Source organism: Nannospalax galili, unplaced genomic scaffold (assembly GCF_000622305.1).
Source record: "Nannospalax galili isolate Female #2095 unplaced genomic scaffold, S.galili_v1.0 scaffold104, whole genome shotgun sequence".
NCBI classification, from domain to species: domain Eukaryota; kingdom Metazoa; phylum Chordata; class Mammalia; order Rodentia; family Spalacidae; genus Nannospalax; species Nannospalax galili.
In genome coordinates this window covers 162,946-183,439 of record NW_008353596.1, presented here as the reverse complement: position 1 = coordinate 183,439, position 20,494 = coordinate 162,946, and the positions used below count along the sequence as shown (strand labels likewise).

Sequence of the window (20,494 nt, the reverse complement as noted above, 5' to 3'; positions counted from 1 at the left end):
CTGCTGCTGGAAGCTCATCCAAACATTCCTCCAAGCACAGATTAGACACAGAACCAAATATAGAAACCAGTCTTAGTACAGAGAGCTGCCTATGGCCAAAAGTTTTCCAAGAGCCAAGTCTGACCCAGGATTCCAGAGCCAATCAGACTCCACCATGGACAGCCTGCTCTGATAGCCATCATCTTAGAGATCTCCAGTCCAGTGCTGTGAGCCAGCCAGGGCAGACAGTGTTTCTGGAGTTAACTGAAGCACCTTCTAGAACTCAATGGCACTCATTCTAAGTGACAGTGCAGAAGAGCGGGAGGCCCCTGGGTTTTACAGACAGACTTGCTGCTGAATCCCTATAGCTGTACTTATCAGGAGAAAAGTCTGATACTTCTGTGAAGCTCAGTTTACTGGCAAGTGAAATGGGTATACCAAAACCTACTAGGGTTATTCTGAGGTTTGAAATGCCCTAGGAAGATAGATGCCCAATAAAGGCTGATTTCTGTCTTTGAAAGTTTGTATGCCATGAACTGGAGAGATGGCTCGGCGGTTAAGAGCAATGGCTGCTCTTGCAGAGGACCCAGGTTCGATTCTCAGCACCCAAATGGCAGCTAACACTATCCATAACTCCAGTTCCAGGATCCAATGCTTCTTTCTGACCTCCATGAGCACTGCAGGCCTCGGTGCACTAGCAAACATGCAGGCAATACACTCATACACATAAAATAAAAATAATGAAATATTTAAAAGTGTATATGGCAGAAGATGGACTTCAACGTCTTCTATCAAGACCCCAGGAGGATTGAGAAAAGGCAGTCATCTCATTCCATCTTCTGTTGCTGTGATAGCATACTCACAACTGGACAAATTAAAAAGAGCAGAAAATTATGCCTCATAGTTCTGGAGACTGGGAAGACCAAGGTTGAGGGGCTCCTATCTGGTGAGGGTCTTCTGGCTGCAAAGCCCTCATGATCTAATCACCTCTTAAAGGTCCCCCCTGTCAACACAGGAATGCACTAGGGACTAAGTTGTCAGCATGTGAATGTGGGAGGAATATTCAAGGCATAGCAACAATATTTTGCTTTACCTCTGAACCCCCAAAGCATGATGTAATTACCCGGACTTTCAGCATAAGCAAGTGAATTCCAACTCTTCCCCTGGTCTCAGCGGCCTTGCAAACAGCCATGAGCACCAAGGCTCAGCATCCAAAGTGGGACTCAGGGGTGCTGTTGATCTTAGCTCCCAGCAGAAAGCACCATTTCTATAATGCCTAGGCTTTGGCACCCGCAGAGTGGAACTCACAGAGCTTCTTGCCCTTTGAATCACAAAAACCACAGTTCAGAAGAGAGATCAGGGCTAATCTCCTTTCACCTGCCCCTGCTCCGGACAGAGACAGCTGTGTTCAGCGACAGAGGCTGTTCCTGCTGATATCAAATGCATAATTAATGGAATCATAAGAAGGAGACCAGGGTGTTCTAGGCAGGGTACAGAGAACAAATCCATTCTCATAAGGGGGAAGAAAAGACAGAGGAACAAAGATAAGATTGAAAAATGATCCAGATCTTAGGTGCTTTCTACCAAATATCTGTGGAAGCCTCATTAGAAAAGAATTATTTGATTTTGTGTTCTCAGCCCCTTTCTGTGGTTTACAGAATGTTGTGGGCATGACAGCCCCAGGCTATGTTACAGTGATCAGAAAGCCTCTTCTTTACTGGCCTGTTTGTCAAGAGCTAGCCTGAGTTCCTAGCTCTGATGCTTTTAGGGCTGCCGCCGCCGCCACCACCACCATCATCTTCAAAATGTCAGTATCAGGTTAACATTTAATTAATAACATTAATGACATTTATTAAATGGCCCCTATGTTTCCAGAACTGTTCTAAGTGTTTTATATGAATCAGTTCACTTAATTATTCTCACAGATAGTACAATGGTATCATTTTCTTTCTTTTCTTTTCTTTTTTCTTTTGAGACAGGGTTTCCCTGTAACTCCAATTGGCCTAGAACTTGCTATGTAGATCAAGCTGACCTCACAGAGATCTGCCTGCCTCTGCCTGTCCAGTGCAAAATGTGTGTGCCACCAAGTTTGTTTCTTTTTTTAAATATATTTTTATTGTATGTGTTTGAGTGTTTTGCCTGCATGTATATGAATGTATCACATGCATACAATGCTCATGAGGGCAAGAAGAGGGTGTTGGATCCCCTGGAACTGGAGTTGTAGATAGTTGTTAGCCACCATGTAGGTGCCGGGAATCAAACCTAGGCCCTCTGGGAGACTGGACATGCTTTTAAACACTGAGCCCTCTCTCTTCTCTAGCCCTTGGTATCTTAATTTAATATTGAAGAAATTGAGACACAGAGCAGTGAAATACTTTGCTTGAAACCACACAGTTTGTGAACTCAAATATTGTACGTCTAGAACCACCATTTCCTGGTTCCCTCTCAAATGTAGATTTTTCTTTTAGGAAAATGATATAAAACCTAAAAGAGTGGCATGAAGGACTGAAGCCAATCCTCTCTAGGAAAGAGCCTCTCTAAGACCAGGGAGGAGCGGGGCAGTCAGATAAGCAGTTCCTGAAGTTGCAATCACTGACACTGGGGAAGGAAGACAAACAAGCTGGCCTTTTTATGACCCAAACACTGCCTCTCTGGCCCCTAGGTATGTTGTTCCAAGCTGTCCTTCCAATAGCACTATGGCTGTATCCACTCTGAACAGGCTCCTAAGCAAGCCTTCAGGCATTTGAGCTGCATTTGCAGGGAAATCAAAACTTTCTCCTGATTCTAAATAGCCAGAGTGGCATAGTTGGTTATCCTGTGAAAGATGTGTTCTGCAGAGAGAAGCTCTCACCCAGACCCCAAGGGCATTCAGCTCAAGGTTTAGTGACACTCTGAGTGTGGCCTTCCATATGGCTGCCTGTGTTGGCCACTGCAGTTTTCTAGTCCCAAGCTCACTTGACTTCAGGCTCTCTGCTCATGGCCTCTGGGTCTAACTTCTGTACCTTAAAAGCATAAGCTTGGCTAGCTGATTAGCTAACTGCAGAGCTCTAAGGGATTCTCATGACTGGCATGTAAGCCATAAGGAAATGGCAGCTATTCCTTTTATCGTGACTACTGGTCATGATCTGAATGCAAGGTCATAAGACAAAGAACACTGTTCAAAGATGACTTTTATATCCTTTCATCCTAGCAAAGATATCTCAACCAGTCTTCCCAGCAAGGTATATGGCACAGGCCTCAGTTCAGATATCAGCACCCCTAGGGGACCTACTGTGTACCTGGCATGGAGCACAGAGTGGCTGTGAGCACTAGGCTTTTGTTTTTGTGCAGTTGTGTGAAAGACAGAAAACACACATGATAATAAAGAAAGTGATTATTTCAAATGACAATTAGTGCTACGAAGAGCCTTCCACAGACTTGGTGGTGACCTCATGACCCCATATGGAGTCACTGGGGGAACCTCAGAGAGGAACCAGACAGAGGGGGGCTCTCTAAGGAGGAAATATTTGAACAGCAGCTTATTGGTCAACTTTCCCTTCAAGCCCCTTTGACATGTTCCTGGGGCATTAGGAAAATTAGGAAAGCCTCCTAATTTTACAGACACACTGCCCAGGCACTATGCCCTCCAGGCCTTGCCTGAGCTGCTTAGCTGCCGAGAGGTCAAACTGCTGGGAACTGTGCATTTCAGATGAACAGGCAGAAAATAGTACAGCTTTAGGTTTCTGGGCTAGGTGACTTCCCTTTCCTCAGCCCCTGCTACCGGAGATCCTGAGCGTTGTAAACATCTCTGGAGGGGTTCTCCCTGAAGAGCTCTCCTCTTTCATACACAGACATAGGCAGCAATACAGACTTTCTCACCAGACTTTGAAGAGTTGTTCTTCCTGGATCTGAAGCAGGTACCTTACTCTACCTACCCCAGGGACATTTCTATGGTTCCTGAATGTCTCAGAGGCCCTGCGTTTTGGCTGAACAGACAGACAGGCAGGCAGACAGGCAGGCAGGCAGGCAGACACACACACACACACACACACACACACACACACACACACGACTTTTGGAGGAATTGGGAAACCACAAAAATGTGTTACCAACTTTAATGTAAATTGGATTTCAGTGTCTGTGACTGGCCGCTCTAGGTACCACTGATACAGAAAAGTAAGAAAATGCAGTATGTTTTTGAGTGGTAACACCTACTCTGCTGACAGTGAGTAAAATCAACTCTCTTCTGAAAGCACAAGATTCTTTGGGAGGAGGTCACATTCACATATGTGGCTCAGCCAAACCTTCAGAATGCCTCTCTGCATCCCTACTCGCCTGTACACCTCTCCAGAGATACTCACAGGCTCCTGTGTATGTGTGGGGTTGGGTGATGGAGCAATCAGCCCCAAGGTGCCAGAACAGCTCTGGGCAACTCCAATACCTCACACTCACCTGGAATTCAAAGCTTGTGTGCTCTAGAAACTTCTGGTTCATGGTTTCTGCAAACTTGTTAATAGCTCTCAGGAAGACTCTGGAAGAAGAGACAAGGTTATTAGACCATTAGGACATCTTCTCTCTCTTCTCTTCATGCCAGACTACTTTCTTGCTTTCTCCCTGATTTTCAGATGAGGACAATTGCAGGTCAACATCTGGTCATACTCAATACTGGATTCCACAGTTGCCTTGCAAGAATTCAAGACAGAACTGTTTGACTTCTTTTTGGAAATTTGTATCATCTCATGTTCAAACTTTTAGAAGCTCATGGTCCAAAATCCATGGCATCTGGAAAGATGTGAAAAGGAATCATCCCCTCCCCAGACCAATAAGCAACATTCCATTGGACCCTCTCACCTAGTGAAAGTCCTTATCAACATTTGGCAAGTGCAATTCCAAAGGTCTCCTTAGACGTATATATATATATGTATGTATATATATATATATATGAATGATATTTTAAGGATATTATTTTGATAAATGGCATTACACGATGAAAGCTGTTTCATAGCTTGTCTTTTTTACTCAGCAATAAATTGTGTGCTCCTTTCATGCCGATGAGTGCAGACATACATCATCTTTTTTAATCGCTGAAGAGCATTCCGCTGTATGACTACATCACGGTTTATTTAATCAGTTTCTTATTGATGGACCTTTATGTGGTTTCTCAGCCTTTTTTCTATAATAGACAATGTTCCGGTGATCACTCTTCCACAAACCTTATGCCTCCTCTAAGCATCTCTTCTCTGGTTTCTCCGCCAAGTCCCAACACTGGTCAAATATCCACATTTAACATTTCAGAACCTGTTGTCAAAAAACATTTGTCCCTCCATATCTCTCTAACCACCATGTTCTCCGCCTTGTTCCCTTTGACTCCTCATTGACTGTCCTAGTTTGGTTTCTATTCCTGCAATAAAACACTGACTAAAATCAACTTGGGAAGGAAAGGGGTTATTTGGCTTACAGCACAGTCCATCATCAAGGGAAACCAAGGTAGGAACTCAGGGAAGGAACTTGGATCACAGATCATGAACACTGCTTACTGACTGCTCCTCTGGCCTGTGCTCAGCCTGCTTTCTTAAACAACACAGGACCACCTGCCCAGGGTGGCACTGCCCACAGTGGGTCAGGCCCTCCCACATCACTCAACACTGCTGCCTTGCTCAGCTACTTCTCTTATGCAGCCCAGTCCCACCTGTCCACAGAGAGCTGGGTCCTCCTACATCAATTAGCTATTAAGAAAATGCCCCACAGACAGACCTGCAGGTCAATCTGATGGAGGCCATTTCTCAGTTGAGGTTCCCTCTTCCCAGGTGTGTCAAGTTGACAACTGAAGCTCTCCAGGACACCATCCTCACAGTCTTCCTTCTCTTGACCTGCCATGCTCAGGAACATCTGGCTCTATGGGACAGTTCCAACAATGGCCACTACTGACTTCTATGGCTCCCCACTGCCCTTAGACAAATTCCTTTTACATTCTCTTTCCTTCGTGCTTTCGCCCCCAACCTTCCTTCCCACGATTATGTCTTGCTATTACCATGTACCCTGGGTAGCTTCCTGAGTACTTGACCACTTGTTTTCTTTTTGTACACTGTCCTAGTACTTCTAAGTCAAAAATTATACTTTCATTGTCTAGACTCAGGGATATCCAACCTTTCACCATTGTAACATGTCATCATCTATAAATGTGCTTCACCACATTTATCACCATCCAGGGACTCATGTGGCTCAGAGCTACAGGCCCTTGGTTCTTGGTGCCTCCTGTTTCTTGGAGCTTCCATCATTCTCCCTTGCCTTGGGTGACTGCCCACTCTCATTCTGTGAGGGTACTTTCTACACTTCTCATACCACACTTTATATTCTGTCTCCGCATAGCCAAACCTCCTCTTGTAGACTGTGAGCCACAGCAGGGCAGGGCCTGCAACATCTCTGTGTTCCCTAAAGTTGCTCCTTGTGGTTTCCTTTGCAAGCATCCTATGTGGTGTTGGACGATGAATTTGTGTGGCTCCATACTGTCTGTTTCCTCCATCAGCTCTCACTTTCCTAGGGATTAGGAATTCTCATACATGTTTGCTTTCTCTCCTATATTTGCATCTCCATCCTAGACCTCCCCTGAGCTCCAGTTTGTTTCCAAGCTCTCTGCTCCTCATCTGAAACTTCCATGCCAAAAGCTAAACCCTAAAGACCTCCCCTTCCCACACCTCTTGCTGTCATCTTCCAATCAAAGTAAAGAACAACTTCTTGCACTTGCTCACAGAAAAGAACAAGGATCCCACTTTGATAACCTTGACTTGTGTCTCTGTCTAATACCTGACATTCAGCTTGTCAGCACATCCTCTGAATACTGCTTTCAGAATAAATCCAGAATCACCTACTTCATATCACCCCACTGCTACTGACAGGAACTGAGCCATTATCATTACTACCTGGAGTTCCACAGCTGTCTCCCAATGGTGATATGGCCAACTGTGGCCAAGCCTCCTTTGTGTGTCTGTGCTTTGTGTGTTTTCTTTTCATTTCTAGGGTGTGAACCTGGACCCTTATGCATGCTAGGCAAGCACTCTACCACTGATCCCACCCCCATCATTTTTGATGAGCAGCAGACAATCAATAACTTCTTGTCTTTGAGTGGCTAGTCCAGGGAAACACCCTGGCCTTCCTGAGACACCAGGGTGGGGGTGGGGGGCAATAAAGGAAATGCTAATGTGTAGGTTGTGGTGGCTTGGGGCAATAATTAGAGCTCTATTCTGTTTGGGACCCTCTAAGTGACTTTATACACCATATTTGCACATTAAAAGTCTCCCTTCCTAGGAGACAAATAAGCTGCGCTATTCATACCACTCTCCCTAGACCCTCAAGGATTAGGGGTTGTTCCTGGGGTGCTAATTCCCAGTACTGGTGGCTTTTTGACCTACAGATAGGCGGAATACCCTGCAGCTAGAGACATTCCAGAAAATAAAAGAGGAAGCTCTCAGGATATATGGGGGCGTCCACCAAAACTATTGGTGTATTGAGTGGGCTTAGTGTAGCAGGTTCGTGTTTGCCTTCTGGGGCACTGCTTGTCAACAGGGCTGGGCCAGCTGCTCATTAAACATGTTTGCTGCATACACACACACACACACACACACACACACACAGAGCTCTAAATGTTAATTCTGGTTTTGCCATTTTCCAGATCTGTGGATTTGAGACTTTCACCCCTGAAGTCTTAGTTTCCTCCCTGTGAAATGTTGGTCATGTAAATCCTTTCCTAGAGTTCTGTAGGGAGTGAAGGGCAAGTGCATGGTGAGTGCCCAGCAGAGAGTGTGACCCAGGGTTAGCAGCTACACAGGGCCTGTGGCAGCTTTGGATCCTCATCCTCCTTCCAAAAGCAGATACCGACAGCTGTATGGACAAACAGCAGACATAGAACAGCTGGAACCAGGTTTGAACCAGGCCAGGCCCATTCAATGGCAGAAAGGGAAAACTCCACAAAAATCCATCGCTCCATCAGGCTGTCAAAAAGTGAGATTTCTTTGGTTTCGCTATTTTGCCATTTGTTAATATGCCTTTGAAACAACATCTATGTTTCCTCTTAAAGATTAGTTATCTGATTCTCTAGATGGAAGTACATTGAGTGGCTGTCATATTGTGTATAAACATCTCAGGAGCTGAAAGTAATATCAAAATGGAGGATTTATACATTCATGCTAGCCACAAAGCTATCAGAAGTTTCAGAACAGCCATTATTTAGGTTGTCAGTTTAAACTTGTCTGTGGCTCCCAGAGGCTGGGCCTGTAACTGGGAACTGATCAGTCATCCCCCATGACCACACACCAAGTGTAAGAAACCCCACTTAACTTTATGTTGTGTTTGGAAATGTAAAGCTTTTTTCCTTCTCAGTTTTCTTCATTTAAAAAAAAAATGTTCTGAGTGGGTAGAAATAAAAACACACTCAACTCTCTGTTGTTTTCAACAATGAAGGTCATGGATAAAAAAGTTCATTTTTAGATACCAACCTAGCTCCTCTCATCCACAGGGCTGTAGCTGTCTGTACAATGGCCAGACCTGGCTCTGTGATAAGAACTTGGTGCAGGTTCACCTGTTCTAACTCTCTAAGATAGTTACTGTTGGCTTCTTAAAAATGCATATGACTTTCTCAGTAGCCCCACAGGTCAGTATATGTGGAACTTGGATTTCAGTGACTGCTCCCTTTACAATGTAGTTGAATCACTTGCTACTCTGATCACAAGGAAGTTGCTGTGATTCTGCCCAGTCTAAGCTATAAGCTCAGTTCATTAACATTACCAAGTGATGGATGTATTAGGCATTAGCCTGCACATGCTCTGTGCTCAGGACTCTGTAGACACTATCTTATCCAATTATATAAACTAAAGTAGGTATGATCATTATGCCCATTTAACAGAAGAAAAGAGTATTCCTTGGGAAGATCAAATAATTTCCTCAGATCGCATGGTCAATGAGCAGCAGGTTCAACCTTGTCTTTCTGTAAAGCCTCCATAACTAAACAGAAGGATCCATGGGCTCTTCCGAGGTTCAGCTTGCTGTAGACTTACATACTGACCTGTCTCTTCTGGGACCTATCACACATGCACAGGCTGCCTCTCTGTCTTTCTAGATCATGGTGCTGCCCTGGGCCAACATTTGACATAGTACCGTCTTCAAGGACTGGCCAGTAGCCAACAGAGTGGTCTCATGATTGGCTCTGCTCAGTGGGATACCTGAACCTGCAAAGAAGTGAATCAAATCCTTTTAGGTGGTCCCAAAGCAGGTTAGCAGAGAGAACACAATGAACCTGGGCTCTGAGTAAAAGCCATGAACAGACCATTCCCTGGAAAATCAGGAGAGTTTGTTAACAGAGCACAGAAACAGAAAAGCTGAGGGGTATCAGCAGGAAAGGTGGAAAGAGGAACCAAACCCAGTGTTGGTGTCAGAAACATCAACAGCAGCACTGCACAGTATGGAGGCCCCACCGCGGCTGCTTCCTACTTGCCTTCATGTGGCAGAACACATTCTTGTTACAAGTAGTAGTGGAGAGACCCTACGTCTTCCCTCCTGAGCAAGCATGCACACACGGTCAGGGCTATACTGGGAGTGGATCCAGGAGCTGAAGACACACAGGGCCCCTACAAGGGCTGTAGCAAGCCTTCCCTGGCCAACTTCTCTTCCCGAGTTATGACGTTGACCTCTGCAGAATCTTACTGGTACCGTCTGTAAGATGAGTCAAGTATGAAATGAGCCAAATGAGATGCAATATAGATGCTGGTGGACCAGTGCCACTGCACACGACATCCTCAGTACATGTCAGTCGCGGTTCTCATGGCTCCCAGCTTGCTGCCCTTACCACTTCCTGCAGAGGAAGCCCAAGGCTGGCAGTAGTCTGATGGGATAACACAGCACCACCCCATGCCATGTACCATATAAATAAAAGCAGAAGGAAGGAGGGATGCTCTCCCAAGGAGTATCTTCAAGAGGCGCCGAGGGTGTCTATGAATTCCATTTTCTCCCATCTCTGGTTTGTGGAGGTAGAGCTGATGCCCTTGGTCAAAACTTCAGGATGGAAATAATAGAGATTCCAGGGGACAGGAACTCCTATGTTTTTCCTAAGTCCCAACACACATTTTTTCCAGAGCCTTTAAGCTGCTCCCATCACAACAACCCAAGGTTCATGAAGCAAGAGGGTAGAGAGAAGCTTGGTATCAGAATAGAGCTATGCTAAACTGCCCTGGGCACTTTCTTAGAGGTGCAGCAGGCTCCCCAAATCTGGAATCCTAGTGCCAACTGGACTTCAAGATTAAGTATGCCATGTGGGGTAAAAAAACTATAGGCCAGCAAGATGGCGCTCTCTCTCTCTCTCTCTCTCTCTCTCTCTCTCTCTCCTTCTCTCTCTTAAACATATATACACACATACACTATATATATATGGAAGCTGTGAAGAAATCTTTCTCTGTGTCTTTCTCTTCCCACCCCCCTTTCTCTGGGTGAGGTGGATCAGAGGAAGTGGGAACTCCAATAAAGGGATAGTTACTGTAAGCTAAGGTAGGCAGGGAGAGCAATAGGTCCCATGACTTGCTACCCTATGACTTGCTGGGGCATTCAAGAAACCATGATGTAACTGCTGGGCAGTACCCATTGAACTTCATAGTGCCATCTGCTGTGATCCAGCTGTGCACCTATTAAGTACTTCAGACTGTGTAATATCTTGAAAGGGGTTACTGATAAGGCAGGGGTTACTGATTCAGCTGAAATTTCCCTCTTCAGGGAAGAATTCTGGATGAATCCACACTGTATGAATGTAAAAATAAAAAATAACAGCTAACATTTACTAAGTTCTTACTATGTGCCAACACTGTTTTATGTACTTTATACCAAGTATCATTTTATGTTCGTCACTCCCCCACCAAATTCCTTTGGGCTAGAAACCACTGTTAGTCCCATTTTACAGTGGGGAAGACTGAATCCAGGGTGGCTAAGTAACTTTCTCGAATCTTATAACTATTCAGTGTTGGAGACAGGCTTTGAACCCAGGAGGTCCTCAGTTAGAACTGCTCTGTACTACCTTTAGGTTCTCTCTGGGCTCTGCACTCATGAGGTCGCTGCAGGGCTTGGCCACACTTCCATGCTCATACTCATTGTTTCTCTTACTAGAAGGAAGCCCTCTGCCTTCTGGGATCAATAAACATTGATTGAATGCCTTTCAGAGATGCTGTAGGGATGTGTACAAATCCCTAAGCTCCCGGGAACCACTGCAATTCCAGATAGAGGCACAGATGAAAGAGGGAAAGGGAGGTTCCTGGGCATATGTGAAGAACTTGATCATGTAAAAATTAACCCGATCATGTAAATCAGATCATATTGAATGCTGCATCTTACCAAAAAGAAGAAATGCTCCTGATCAACCAGGAAGTGTTTCTTACAGTAGACAAACCACTACATTTGCATGCACAAATAGCACGCAACTGGGGAGACAGTCAACTCTGGAAAAGTCCACCCCCTCCTCCAACAAACAGAAACATAAAAAAATAGATGACTCATACATACAGAAAGCAGAAGTGGTAATAGAAAAATTATAGATAAATTATAATAACATAGGTAGTAGGGATAAAGAGTTTAAGAACTAGAAAGGAACGAATAAAGGAAGAGAGATGGAGGGAAAATGATAAAGGAGAGAAGAAAACAGGAAAGAGGAAAGAAAGTTAGTTAGTTGTCATGTTCAGGCTAACGGACAGATTAAGTTGGTCTTGGCTACGTACGTGAGTTGCTTATTTCCAAAGAGGAAAAAAATGGTATTTTAGGTGAATACCAGACTGGGCTAAATCATGGTACATGCTCTGTGCACATATTTTTGAATCTCCTGCAAACTAGCTACATGACCTTGGCAGGCGTTCTCCCCTTCAGGGCTACTGCTTGGATGTGTGTTCAAGGCTCTTTCCATCAACTTCTCTGGATCACAGGGCAAAGCAGCACGGGTTCAGAGTTTGGCTCAGGTGGAATGGCTTTTCTCTTCTTACTGGCACTGCAGCACTGCCTGTTACTCATGCCATGCTTTGGCTTTCTCTTTCTCGTTTATACGATGCAGGCTATCATGGCTCTGCATCGTAAGGTTGCTGTGACAAGCAGAGGGGCCAATGCATGTGAAATATTTAAAACAGTGACTGATCTAGGCATCTTAATAACTGTTAGCTTCATCACAACATAGAAAATGCAGACACAGTGAGGAACTCCCAAGAGCATCATAAATGGAGGCATCCTTACGGCCAGAGGATGAAAGAAATCTAAAAACTAAGCTATATGCTTGCAAGGACCAAAAAATAGCCATCATCAGAGAGTAACCTTTGCAAATGCTTCTCTAGTTCAACATCAAGCTGTTGTCGCTCACCTGGCGTTGCTGATGCCCAGCGTACTGAGTTCTGCCTCCATATCAGGTGTGGTGCTAAGGAATAATTCCATCTTCATCAAAAAGGAAACCAAAAAAGTCTGTAAAATGGATCATTGCTATCCTGTCTTTGAAGACTGGGAAACTGACACTCCAGGAGGTTGGATAAATTTCCAAAAGAGGAAGAGTAACGGTGGGGAGTGACTGTGAAGGCATGGAAGCCTGGGGTTTAGGAGGTGGGGGCAGGAGGACCAGGAGTTCAAAGTCATCTTCCTTGGCCACACAGTGAGTACAAGGTCAATCTGGGCTACATGAAGTCCATATTATGTCCCTGAGCCTGACTTTAAAAAAAAAAAAAACATTTAAAGGTAAAGAATGTACTTAGCTAATTCCTCAGAGATACTGTTTTTTAAAATGTATTTTTATTTTATGTCTATGAATGTTTTGCCTGCATGTATGTAACAGCACCTGTGCCATGCAATGCCCATGTAGGCCAGAAGAAGGCATCAGATCCTTTGGAACTGGAGTTACTGATGGTTGTTAGCCACCATGTGTGTGCTAGGAATCAAGTCTGGGTCCTCTTTAAGAGCAGCCAGGGCTCTTAACTGCTAATGTAAGAGGTGCCAGGGCTCTTAACTGCTAATCCAGCTCTCCAGCACCACTAATGTTTCTATTGAGGATACAATTCTACTTTCTTAGATTCCTTAGATTACATCCTAATTTTCTAGGAATGGAGTCACAAAAAAGCATGGTTTTGAGCAACAGTTTTAATGGTCAACTTGACACAATGTTGACTCACTTGGGAAGGGAGTGTGTAGATCATGTTGGCCTGTGGACATACCTGTGTGGGATTCTCTTAATTGAGTTATTTGACGTGGGAAGACCCACCCTGAATGTGGGCAGCATTGTGCCCTGGGTTTAGGGTCCCAGACTGTGGAAAAATCTGGCTAAGCACAGGTAGGCGTTCATTCTTCTTTCCATTCTTTTTTTTTTGGTCTTTTTGAGACAGGGTCTCCCCGTAGCCCCAGCTGTCCTGGATTCACTATGTAGACCAGGCTGGCCTTGAACTCACAGAGATCTGCCTGTCTCTGCCTCCCGAGTGCTGGGATTAAAGGCATGTGCCATCACGCCCAGCCTTCTTTCCATTCTTGACTGTAGATGTGACTAGCTGGGTTGTGTTTCTACTTGACTTCCCCACAATGACAGACTATAACCTGGAATTTGAAACCAAATAAAACCCTTTCTCTGTTAGAGTTGTTTTGGCAGGGTATTTTATCCTAGCAACAGAAATAAAAGTAGGACAGGTATCATCTCTAAGTCCTGTCCCAACACCCATGCACACAGATCACCATTCTTTCAGAATGCATGGTATCGGCTCCAAAGGGGAACTTGCCGGATGAACTCTAACCCCAGATTTAAAAAAAAAAATCTATCATCTATCTATCAATCAATCATCTATTTACATATTTATATTTTATGTGTATGACTGTTGTGCCTCCATGTATGTAAGTGCACCTGTGTGTGCAGTGTCTGCAGAGGCCAGAAGAGGGCATTGGATACCCTAGAACTGAAGTTAGCCACCATGTGGATGTTTTGGGAACCAAACTTGGGTCCTCTGCAATAGCAGTTGATGCTCTTAACCACTGAACCATCATGCCAGCCCCCCAACTCCAGCTTTGTACCAGCACAGGGCATCTGTGCTGTAGTAACTAGATTTTCCTTTGGAGATTATCTGCTCTGTTTCTCTCCTGGCTCCCTGTGGTTTGAGTAGTACTGACCATACTACCTCCAATTCTAAAGGGGGATCATAAGTTCAGAGCCTGACTTAATAACACTTCATTTTTTTCTGACAAAAAGATTTATAGATAAACATGTAGCCCAAACCAGACTTTGAAGATTATCTTGCAGAATTATGTTGTAGTGACTGAAAAAAACTTCTTTGGGCAGATTTTTTGGAAGATTTTTCTTTCTTTCAATAAGACACATATTTGCAGTTTGTAGAGTACATTTTTACTGCTCTGAAGAGAATATTTACTTGAGAATGAAGCCAACAGAGAGAAAAGACATTGCATTGCTACTTGAGCACTTAGATACAGCCATGCGTCAAACTAGGCCTCTGAACTTTTCCAGTTATCTGAACCAATACATTTTCTTTCTACTTAGACAAGTTTGGACTCCTTAAAAATCTTAGTCAATAAGTACCCTGTGGACACACAGAGTCACTGCACGCATGCATGAATGCTGTGCTCTATAATAGCAGCTAGAGACAGAGTTGGACATGGAGCTTGCCCTCAGAAGCCCTTGTCTAGAGGCAGAACCATCTGCAGACAGTGAAGGGTCATGCACAGTACAGCAGGTGGCCTCTACCTCAACCCTAGATGGTTGACCATTGACAAATGACCAGCTGCACACCTTGTGAGACCAGTGCAAAATGAAAATCTGAGTCTCATTTTCCTACAGTTATTAAGAGCCAAGAAATTATATGGGACTGGAGAGATGGTTCAGCAGTTAAGAGCACTGGCTGCCCTAACAGAGAACCTAGGTTTTGTCCCCAGCATCCACAGGGCAGCTAATAACCATCCTTAATTCTAGTTCTAGGGATCTGATACCCTCTTCTGGCTTCCATAGGCACTGCAAATATGGGTGACTTAACATTTATAAATGTTCATATATTCAGGAAAAACACTCATACACATAAAATAGAAAATAAATGAATCAAAAAAAGAAAGAAAGAAAATAAAAAAAGGAATGGTAGCACCAGAGCATCAAATCAAACATGGGGTCTTTTTGGAGGGAGGATGGGGTTCTCTGTGCATCTGCTCAGGGCCCATGCCCAGGATGCTGGCCAGACATAGGGCTATGGAGGGGTCTGCTTCCAACTAATGATGTGGCTGGGCCTAATTATCACCAGAATGTCAATCACTGTAAAGCCATTCTCTGTCTGTGAGGTGTGAACCAAGCAGAGTAAGTCCAGGCTGGGGGTGTTCTCTGACACTGTTGCTGGGCAGAGATGTATAGAAAGATGCCTCTTCTGCCTTCATAAACCTCTCCTCCCCTCCTCCAGATCCTAAAGCTGACATAAGATTAATAGTTAATGTGCCCAGGTTGTCTATCACAAAGTGGGCACTTGGGCATCCAGGGAATGGAAGAACAACTTTTCAGAGACCAGCAGACACTGCAGTCAACACTTAGCATGCAAGACACAGGTATTTCTAGACTTTATCCCAGGACAAAAAATTATTAATATATAAAAATTCATAGTTTTTCCTCCAGTCCCTTTCACTAAAGAGAATTCTGCTTTTTGCCAGTTTGCTTTCTTCCCTTTCACTCTCTGGAAACATCTCCATTTCTGCCAGTCAATGCCTGGCCTGTGTGATGTGGAACAAAGGCAGTAGGCACAGAGGGATAAAACTAGACATCCATGTGGGATGAAGAGCTTCCTATGGTAAGAACCTGAAATAAATATAAGAAAACAAAGGAAAGGAATTGAGAAAGGAGAAAGGGAAGATGAGAAGTCCTTGCTGAAGGAACGGAGCTCTGAGAGAGACCAGGGAACCACAGCATGTGAGACATTGGAGCCAGAGAAGTAGAACGGAATATTGGAATATCCCTGAGTGTTGGGATTTGGATTCATGTTGATGAAATGATATTAGAGATACACAGGGAAGACTGGAATTGTCTACAATGACTTATCCCCACAAGGTTGTGCTTGGCCATGTGGGGCCTGAATTATTCTTGAGTTCTACTGACATTCTATGATATGTGAGTAGGGATTACACATTCAGAGACACATAAAGTGTACTCCACGTGGCCCCAAAGGCAGATTCATTTATAAAATATTCCAACCTGTCTCTTCATCATAGAAAACTGTATTCTCACAGTAAAAGCCTTGAGAAGTCCAGTAGCACGGAAACCTGTTCAGGGCTGTTCAGGCTGATGCTTTCCACACTTATTTTTAATATATGGCACAAAATATGTTTTATTATTTTAAATGAACTTTAAAATAAAATAATTTAAAAATACTTTGCTGAACTCTTCTGTGTTGACAAACTATCATAGACAAAGTATTATATTTTAACTGGGATTTGAAGAATTCAGAAGGTTGGGGGAACCTTTTGAATAGGAGTGAGGAGTTCTTCCTGTGTTTAAGCATAGAAAGGAAGGGTCTGTTGGCACTTCAATTTCTTCTCTCCTGTTTGTGTCTTTTAGTGTCCTTCACAACGAATGGTGGTCTGCAGGTGGTGTCTTCAAGTGAGGGCAGCTTACCTGTTCTGAACCATGCTCATGGCCATCCAGTCCCCAGGGTACACATTCTTCCCAATGAGGTCCTTGAACATGATGAAGGTCTCCATCAGGAAGTCCTACAAAAGTACCACAGAACACACCATCACCGTCTCCCTGCATCCCAGGGGCAGACTGCATGTGTCCACATCTTGCTGGCAACTTAAATGTTTTCTTTATTTTCCTTTAAAGGATCAGCATGGGAAGGGGACTAGGTTTTCACTAAGTAATTCAGTAAGAGTCATCACAGTACACTGAAGATGGAAGCTTCAAAGTCAGCTACCGAGATTCAGCTTCACAAATACGAGTGGGATATGAATATGGACTGAGATTTCACTCTCAAAATTAAGCACTATTAATTCTGTCTTTAAGAATAAAGAAGTAAATGCATTTGTTGATGTGGTAATTTTATCATCATCTTTGCAAATATGTATTTGAAAGGAAAATAATCCACACTACATAGTCTCGTCTCAGATCATTGAGCAAACAAACTATTATTTAAATGATCATCTAATTAGCAGTGAGTAAACACAGTTAATCCACCTGTCACCCATGCATATAAACAGATGAGTGGAAGCCTGGTGACAAGCTCTTCCTCTCCTTTGAAGAGGCTGAAAGTGGATTTAAAATTCTCCATCAGATTTTGCAGTAGGCCAACCTTCATCTCCATCTTTAGAGAAAATAAATTCAATACAGATCCAGACAGTGAAGTCAAGAACCACTGGCACCGAGAGACTTGAGCTGCAGTAATGAAGCCGGATCACCTAGACACTCTCGGTTAAAGCTGCAAAACCAGAGTCCACTTGCAGCTCTTCCTTTAAGCAGAGCTTGTCAAGACATTTTACTGCAGACTCTTTGTTCAGAGGAAATCTGACCTAAAATCCAATATATGAAATAGATAAAAGTAGATCAGCTCTGATTGTGTGTACATGAGTACATACACAAGTGCGCACAGGTGTGTGTCTGTGTGTGTGTTTATGGTAGTATAATGAGGCTAGGTGGAATACAATTTGAAAAATCACTGCTTTAAGCTAAATTGTGAAATTATGGAAACGGCATTGGTTCCTTTCCAAAAATCTTTGCTTCTAGGAAAAGTCACCTCTATGCTGTAAGATCCCAACTCGCACATCAGCAAAATGGGGTAACACCTACCTCACAGGGTTACCATGAGGCTCACTACATACTGTGTACTTAGATGCTTAGCACAGAGCCAGAAGCCCCATGAATGCTCACTCAGTGCTTGGTGATGTCATTCATTCTCGATGTCCCAAGGGAAGTGTGCTTCTCCTACCTGCACACCCCTTTCCTACAGGGATGAAGGAGGCTTCTGTCTCTTAACAGGTAAGTGGCTTCCAAATAAAAAGTGGCATCACACAAAGACAATACCTGAGGTTTCAGTCCCCCCTGCGCCACTTGCTAGATATGGAGCCCTGAGCAAGTAGATTTTAGATTTGAAAACTGTGACACCTTGGGGCTGGAGAGATGGCTTAGCAGTGAAGAGCACTGGCTGCTCTTGCAGAGGACCAGGGAATTCAACACCTTCTTCTGACCTCCGTGGACACTGCATGACATGGGTGCATTTACACAATGTAGGCAATACACTCATCATACACATAAAAAAATGTAGTACCTAACACACCTATGGCATATTGGCATATCACTGTGAGAATTTCATAAGACAATGTGTATGTTCAATGAACATTGTTTCCCTAGAAACCTTTCATTCCACAATGATTAAAAAAAGAATCTGGTTTTCCTATCCCCACATTCTGAGACAGAGAAGTTGGTAGGGGCGCGGGGGCAGAAAACCTGGGTTATCCAACCATTTTTTACTATAGTTTTTAAATGTCCAGAAGATAGTTCTAGTTCTATTATTATTATTATTATTATTATTATTATTAAAGGATGTGTCACTAATGAATGAATGAATGGAAGGGTAGGGCTTGGGTTTCCTAAAGAATTGAATTTCTTTTGATGAGCCACTTTCTAAGGTTGGTCCAATTCTGGTATCCTTGGTCCTTCCCTAAGAATTAAGAGTAATTAGATTTTTGAATCTGCCAACAGTGAGGAGACAGTGATGAGCAAAAGTGCTCTGCTACACCCCCAGGATAAGGCCAGTTTGGGCTGGTCTATGTTGTGCTGAAGTCATCTGCTGTAGAGACATGTGTCATAGGCAGATGGTCCTGTAACAGATGAGTCCTGAGAGGTGAGAAGAAATGGGTTCAGGGGCCAATTCTCTATATACCTGTTATTGTATCATAGAAATAGCCTTTTTCCGAGTGCTTACAATTACTCCTATGATCCCTTCACAGTCCTGTGACATAGATGGCATTGCTCCAATTTATAGATGAGACAACAGGCTTAAGAGAATTTGACTTGCCTGTGGACACAATGACCAATGTAGGATTCCAATCCAAGACTGCAGGACTCCGACACTCAGGCCCCCAAACATTCACTGATTCATCAACAAATATTTGCTAATGCAAACCTAGACGTGGTAGACACAGGACTCAACTCTGATTTGGATTGATGATATGTTCTTGAAGTTAGTTATACAAGAAATGGAATCAGATATGTGTGTTATAATTTTCAACATACACACATACTTTGGAACTCTATCCCATAAACCCATGAGAACAAGGGCATTATACACCATGCTCCCTTTACCCATGCATGCACCCCACACACATCCTACAGACTCACCACAAGGTCTGAGCTGGTCTGAAAGGTCTCAATATAGAAGGAATAGTGTTGATCGCCCATCTGGTCTAAGATGGCTGTCATGCATGCCACAAAGTGACTCTGTAAAACATAGGGAAACATATGATGAACCAGCGAAACAGAGGACCATGAGTTTCATTCTTTCCATCTTCTTGACTTCAAAATTAAAAACATGCAACCATGCCAGGCATAGATACAGCGCCATCATAGTGAAAAATCTCTTGCCATCAGATGAAACTCCCCAAGAGGAAATGTCCTTATAGCTTGTTCATTGAAAAATCATTCATTGAACACCTATTGGGGCCTGTGGCTGTAATATGACCTCAATATACAAAAAGAGGATCAGATCCATTGCCTTGCATGCTTCTTGCACATTGGGAAATGAGCTCTATATGGAGGTTGGGAGACACAGCCTATGTCAAAATCCTTGGAGTCAGTCAGTTTCAGTTTCTGGTAAATAATTTTGTCTGCGCAAATCCCCATTGTCTCATCTGTGCCCATATATACCCTCAGAGGAGTGATTGGAAAGATCAGTGACTCCAACAGAACCTTGAAGTGCATTCAAGTCTCTGTAGAGGGATGAGTTTCTGGATCACCATGAATCAGACAGTGGGAGAACCCAGCTCCTGCCAAGATTGGTACTTATTAGGGCAAAGAAGATGAGGGATGAGAAAAGATGGCCTTTGCTCTTGGTGAGCTTAGTTGAGAACACATGATTAATGTGGGTGAGGAAAGGATTTAGACAAGAGGGAAATCAAGGTAGAGACCTGAGCAGGATGTGCATCTAGAAGGAACCGTGGGAATCGAAGGGCAAGAGCTGTGGCCATGCATGCACCAGAGGCATCAGCTCAGCCTCTTCTGCTTCTTCCCTTCCAAACCTGAGTGTCAGTGTTAGGGTGTGCTGACCTCTGTAAACAACACTCAAGGAGATCTCTTCTGGAAGCTGGTCAAGGAAGCACTGGCCACTGTTCCACCACAGCTGAGATGCCATTCTCAACTCTTTCCTGCAAGATCTCAGGGGGGCTGCCATCTTGGCCAGAGGAAATCCCACTGTGGCCAAGCTCAGGGCCTGGCTGTATGACACCAGTGTGTCCAGGGAACTCCCATTTCTAAAAATAGTCCTGGAAGTTTTATGTTTGAATAACAAAAGGTGAGGTATGTGGT

At 43.8% G+C, this 20,494-nt stretch overlaps 1 protein-coding gene across 1 annotated transcript in view; it reads right to left on the bottom strand.

Annotated features, from left to right (window-relative positions):
• Positions 1-20,494, bottom strand: part of Dock2 (dedicator of cytokinesis 2) — a 260,786-nt gene that overhangs the window by 84,835 nt on the left and 155,457 nt on the right. The window contains exons 2-4 of the mRNA XM_008850736.1: positions 19,313-19,411; positions 16,595-16,689; positions 4,411-4,489 (exon numbers count right to left, since the gene is read on the bottom strand). Of these exons, the coding sequence (XP_008848958.1) occupies positions 4,411-4,489; positions 16,595-16,689; positions 19,313-19,411 (273 nt within the window). The remainder of the gene's footprint in view (positions 1-4,410; positions 4,490-16,594; positions 16,690-19,312; positions 19,412-20,494) is intronic.